Genomic DNA, 6630 nt, shown 5'->3' on the forward strand with positions numbered 1-6630 from the left:
AACTTTTCTAAGAAGAATGTGCATGTATCTTGTTCTATTTCCAGGTTGTTAATACTGGGCAGAACAAATATTTTACTGCGTTAACCTTTGTTTGGAACACACAAGAGATATAAAGAGTCTCTGCGCTTAAAGTTCTTACAATCTAGTGTACACATTAAACATTCAATAACAATATAAGGCAGGATTTCTATCAGTGCCATCATGAAGGCTTACAACAAACCAATGAGATTGAGAATCCGGGCTGCCAGAGACAGATATGAAGATGGAGGAGTATAGTTCAAGAGAGTAAAAGATTCTCACTGGGAAGACAGATACAAAAGTGTCAAGGCCAAAGCTGAGAAAAAGGAAATAATATGACTGGATTGCAGAGCTACATTATCCGTCCATTACTTATCCTATCATTTTAAGAAAGCAGACATTTGACAAGACGGAGGGATGCTCTAAGACAGTACCAAAGTGTGTTTTAGCAGTATGGCCCATTTTATATTTGGCTTTCCAGATATTCTATCTGTGCTTAAAGCCTACTCTCGGGGAACAAAGGGGTTTGCTGGGCTACTTCTGGCCTTCCTACAGATACATCAATAATGACGAGATACTAGAACAAGGGAGATTAGCTCTGAATTTTTGATGAATGCTGCCTCTTCACTGCATTTATTTCTGTTTCCAATGTATTTTTCCCTCCCAGGAATGTCATTGGTTCAGACCCCGCATTTATACAGGACTAGGTGCTATTCAAAAGTCAGGAAATCTTTATCAGAAAGAGAACTGCCCTTGGTTAAAATGATTTTAAGACTTCTAATGTAACTGGGAGTTCAAAAATGTTGGGGGCAGGATTTAATTCTCTCTAAGGTATTACTGAATAATCGAAATGTGTGGTCTCTGAAGAGTTGAGCTGAAATTCTGGCTTCAACTATTACTGGTTTCATGGCCATAGAAAAGTTACTTTACCTCCCTCAGTCTCCCTTTTCTGTATAATGTAAATAATGATATTCTCTTAAAATATAGTTCTAAGGAGGACTTATATAGATAAAGCAACTGGCACAGTGCCTTGAACATATGTGCATCAAAAATCATTACAGTTACTATTCAGATGTTTTTAATTACTATTCAGGTTCTAACTGCCTTTCAATCCCCCCTTTTCTCTTTCATTTTTCCCCCTTAAAACACCTCTAATATGATTGTGTAAAATGCCTCTCCATCTCCAGTGTCATCAATGTTTTCTCTTACGTCTAGGATGTTACAATAGTCTATTGCCTGGTCATTTTACCATCTGTCTTCCCCTGCCCCCTCACCCCCACCCTTGCTTTTTTTTCATTTAACCCATGTTTTAGCAAGTAAAAAATGTGGCTTCTCAGGACGAAGGTGTGCATGTAGGAGAAGAAGAGGAGAAATAAAGTGGTAAAATGCCTAGTGCATAATCTAAACTTTTTAGCCTGGCATTCAAGGCCCTTTTCTGTCCATACAGTAATTTAGAGTTATTCATTCACTTTTTTGAATGCAGCACAACAACTGTTTATGTGGCAAACTACTTAAACAAGAACCTTGAGCTATCTGTCATCTCAGAGTCTAGAAATATCTTTTTTTGGTAGCTGCTTTCTCCGTGTTTAATGAAGATATCAAGACCTTGTCAATTCTTCAGACAGTTTAAACCTTAGCTTGTATAATAAGCACTCTTTGACTTCTTTAGTTTGCTTTGTAAGAAATGGAAACATCCATTTTGCAGCAAGCACATAACAGAAATATATTATTTAGTCCTCATAAAATCCTACCAAGTAGTTAATTTTAATCTTACTATATTAGAAGAGCACACAGAAACACCAAGTTATCATAAAATATGCACAAAGTTCTGCATCGAGTGACTGGTGGAATCAGGATTCAAATACTGGTAGGTCCACTTAACTTCAAAATTTCTAGCACTTATAGACCATCTTGAGTGGGAGAATAAAGATAATAACACTTTCTAAGTGACCTTGGGCAAGTTGCTTTTCTCCTTGTAGTTGCATTTCATCATCCTAAAAACTGTGGTTTCTTCTCTTAAGTTGGGAGATGCATAGACAAAGATTAATTGATTGTCTATACCTATATTTTTGTTATCAGTATTTCAAAATATGTATTATATATTTAATACAATTATTTCATTAAAAGTAAAAAAGATACATTTACTAAAATAAATGAGGCTATAAAGAGCATTTCACACAACTCTGAGCCATTAAAGCTCGATGTTGGAGATACTCTGGGCATCACCCAATCCAGCCCTTTGTGGGGTTTTATTTGTTTGTTTTTGTTGTTGTTATTGGTGGTGGTGGTGGTGGTGTTTTCTTTGGTCACACCCTGCTGGCATTCAGAATCTTAGTTCCAAGATGAGGGACCCGCGCCCCCTGTGGTGAGTGGAAGAAAAGACTCAGGGAATTCCCCCAGCCTTTTGGTTTTATACATGAAAAGTTTGTGACAGACTTTGAAACTGGTCACTTGGTCGAAGGGAGGGGAAGAAAGTTCTTGGAGGAGCTGAAACTCATTTTTCTGATTTCCACTTGAATTATGTCCCCTTCCCATTTTGATATGGGAATAGATGCTTACTTGGCTGGCAAATTAAAAAGCACTGCAGTGCAGGTTACGTGGGTGGGCTGCCTGCTGGAGGCTGTTGGGAGCTTAGGCCCAGAAGTCTTCGCAAAGCCCGCTTCACCTCCTTGTTCCGCAGAGTGTAAATGAAAGGGTTGAGCATGGGAGTGATTATGGTGTAGAACACGGCAAGGGCCCTGACGCCTGCCCCACGGGAACGAGGCTGTAGGTAGATACAGACCGGAGGCACATAGTACAGGAGCACCACTGTGAGGTGGGAGGTGCAAGTGGAGAAGGCCCGCTTCCTGCCCTGGACTGTGCGGATACGCAACACCGCCGCCACGATGAAGATGTAGGAGATGACGATGAGGATCAGGCAACCTGCAGCCACAATGCCAATGTTGGCAAGCACGACAAGCTCATTCATGGTGGTGTCTGCACAGGCCAGCTTCAGCACAGGAGGGATGTCACAGAAGAAGTAGGCAATGTGATGAGGCCCGCAGTAGAACAGGCGGAAGGTGAAGCAGGTATGGAGTGCAGAGTGCACAGCACCTATGGTCCAAGTGATCCCAGCCAGCCCTGCACACATCCGCCTGTTCATGGCCACTGGGTAGTGCAGGGGTTGACAGATGGCTAGGTAGCGATCATAGGCCATGACTGTGTACAGGAAGCATTCAGTGCTGGCCAGGAAGTGGAAGCAGTAGAGCTGCACAGCACAGCCCTCAAAGGAGATCACCTGCCCATCCAGAGTCAGGAGGCCTGCCATGACCTTGGGCACTGTCACTGTAGACAGACAGGCATCCAGGAAGGAGAGGTGCCCCAGGAAGTGGTACATAGGGAAGCAGAGGTGAGGGTCAGAGCCCACAGTTATAAGAATGAGGAGATTCCCAGTCACGGTGATGCTATAGATGAGGAGGAAGAGGAGAAAGAACAGGCTAGGATGTTCGGCTGTGTACATCAGACCCTCTAGGAAGAAGGAGTCCACCACAGTCTGGTTGGGGTCTTCTGTCTCCATGACCATCTTCTCACACAGGAGAGAACTGACATCAACAGACATAATAAACAGCCATTCACCTTTCCTGAAATGTCATTCACTATTGGTCCATGTCATCCTGGTCTCACCTCATAAATGAAAGAAAGATATACAAGTTCAGTTCACTTTTTTGTGTTTTCTTGCTGCCCTTTCAAAGTGAGTCTTTCAATATGGAATCCACAATCTTTTTGAGGCACATAAAGAACTGTAAGGATTTTTTGGAAAAATGCATTTCCTAAATAATGGCAATATAAATATGGATTATAAATCTTACTCTCACGGAGCACATATTTTTTGCAAATAGTCCAGAGCTGTGATGCCTCTGCTCTCCTAATTTATTCTACCATACTGCAGATGTGGATGACAGGATTCTTATTGCCTTGTGTCATCTGGGAGTTGCATCTCATCTTCTGGGAGACTTGCCCAGTGTTTGGGTTCTGTTACATCAGCCAGGAACACAGCAGTCCCATTCATTCTTCATCCAGAGGGAATTCTTTAGAATTTCAACTCTCACCTGTATGACAATGAAGCCTTAGAGAATTGATTGAATAATTATCAGGACAAATTGTTCAGCACATTTCATGCTCTTCCTGTAAACCTTTATTTCAACCTTCAGGGAAATATTTTCCTATCCTTTGTGGTTGAGCCTAAAATGAAACTTAAATTTTCTTCAATTCTTTCAATCTGTTAACCCTTAAACCTAATCAGATGTTGTATTATATGAAAATTTTCTTTAAACTTGCTTATTTCTGTTGTATCTTCAATTCCTATAGATTTTAGCTAACCTTACCTCTGCATATTTTATATCTAAATTTACACAAAGATGTTTTATGTCCCAACTCCCACTCACTTCTGTAATATATCAAATGTTTCTATATTCCACTTCTTTGTCAGTCTTCTTAAAACAACATATTTAATTTATCTCCCCCTTTTACTGTTCCTCTCTACTCAAGGCATAAATTGACTCTCTGTTCAATATTCAAAATTATCTGCAGATTGTTTCCATTATTATCACAAAATCTTTGTCTCCTGCAGTCACCTGAAGAAACTCCTCTTAACTAGGGATGCTGTTTGCCTCATCTCAATTTGCCATAATCTCTCCCTGATCTCATCACAGCATTCCATCTAGGAACATGAATGGAATTCTTTTCATCTCTGCCTTCACTAATCTACTCTCTATGGCTAAGTTTGAGCATTAATTCCTCTAGAATCCCTTTATAAATATTTTATCTCACACCAGTGTATTCATTCATAAATATATAGTATTGATGATAAGTATTAATAATACATAAGCATGTACTGCCTTGGACTATTTTAGCGTTCCATGTGCGTATGTCATGTCTTCTGAAGAGGAACATAGAGAAAATATCTTATGCCTTATCTAGTTTCTGATTAATGTTTTTGGGATAAAGCAGTAGAAATAGCAAGGAGCCAAGTTTATTTGGATGCTTGTAAATTTGTTTAAATCCCTGGTCAACCACTCATTAGTTGAAAGAGAGCAATCATGGAGCTTAATTTCTTGGTTCCTTAATTCATCAGGTTTAAAATGGGGATATTATTATTTGTGACAGTTATTATGTTACTTAGGAGAGAGTAGCACACATAGCATATGACCGTAAATTTCTTCATATTCATTAGCTTATTTAGTACAATGTTATTTCCTATGAAGGTCCTGATGAAAAATTACATAGGTTCTGTTTGAACAAATTCAGCAATGGAGTAATCCCTATTTTACAAGAGAACCCATTTCCAATGTTGGGTAGATCAATGTATTATAATGTCCTTTGCATCAGTTGTGTATATGTATCCCTGGTGTTTCAACAAATTAAATTTAGATTTGTCCTCTTCACACTCACTTGAATGGATATGATCTTTAAAAATGACAAATAATGTGTTATTGGTTGTGGCGAAACGGAAGCCTCTACACATTGCTAGTCAGAATGTAAAATGATAAAGTCCACTTTGGAAAACAGTTTGAAAGTTGCTTAAAAAAATTAAACATGAATTTACCATATGATCCAGAATTTCCATTCATAGCAATCTACACAAGAGAAATGAAATATATGTGTATATAAACATAAATGTTTATAGCAGAATTAATCATAATAGCCAAAGCCTAGAAACAATCATGTTTGTTGTTCATCAACTGGTGAATAGATTAAAGAAAAGTATATCCATATAATGAAATATCACTCAGGAATACAAAGGAATAAAATGCTAATGCAGGTTATAAAATGGATAGAACCCCAAAACATGATGCTAAGTGCAAGAAGCCAGACACAAAAGGTCACATATTGTATGCTTCCATTTTTATGAAATGTTCTGTTAAGACAAATCTATAAATAAAGATCAGTGGATGCCTGGGACTGGGGAGAGACCAGGGAATGACTACAAATTGTCATGAGGGATCTTTCTGAAGTGAAGGAAATTTTCTAAAATTGGGTTGTAACAATAATTGTACACCTTTGTAAATTTGCTAACAGTTCTTGAGCTGCATATTAAAACAGGTTTTTATGGTGTACAGAAATGAGCTATTAAAAGAGGAAGAAGTAAATCAAGAGGAGGAAAGTCTGCTAAGTGATAAAAAACATAAATAAATGGAAAGATATTGCTTGCTCAAGGATGAGTATAATGAAATATTTAAATGCCTTCTAATTTTTAAAATCTTTTTGTTTTGAAATGTTAAATTTATAAAAAATTAAAAAATAAAATAGAGTTGACATACATTTTGAGCCAACTTCCCCTAAAGTTGACAATTTATAAACCATTGTAAAATTATAAAAATCAGGAAATTAGCATTAGTACCATATTGTAAACCCAACTACAGACCACAGTGAAATTTCACCAGTGTTTCCTCAATATCCTTTTTCTTTTGCAGGACCCAGCACAGGACCTTAGTCTTCTCTAATCTGTAACAGTCCCTCACTCTTTCCCTGTAGCTCATGACTTTTACCCTTTCAATGAGTACAATTATTTTATAGAAAGTATCTCCATCTGGGTATGTATGATGTTTTCACTGGACTAGATTGAGATTGTGC

General features: G+C 38.2%; 1 protein-coding gene across 1 annotated transcript; it reads right to left on the reverse strand.

Moving 5' to 3' along the window:
- Positions 1–2611: 2611 nt before the first annotated feature.
- On the reverse strand, positions 2612–3586 carry LOC130860938 (olfactory receptor 10S1-like). The gene has a single exon (XM_057749465.1). It carries the CDS (start codon positions 3578–3580, stop codon positions 2612–2614), a length of 969 nt encoding a protein of 322 aa, XP_057605448.1. The 5' UTR covers positions 3581–3586.
- Positions 3587–6630: the final 3044 nt, after the last annotated feature.

This window comes from Hippopotamus amphibius, chromosome 9 (assembly GCF_030028045.1).
Source record: "Hippopotamus amphibius kiboko isolate mHipAmp2 chromosome 9, mHipAmp2.hap2, whole genome shotgun sequence".
NCBI classification, from domain to species: Eukaryota; Metazoa; Chordata; class Mammalia; order Artiodactyla; family Hippopotamidae; genus Hippopotamus; species Hippopotamus amphibius.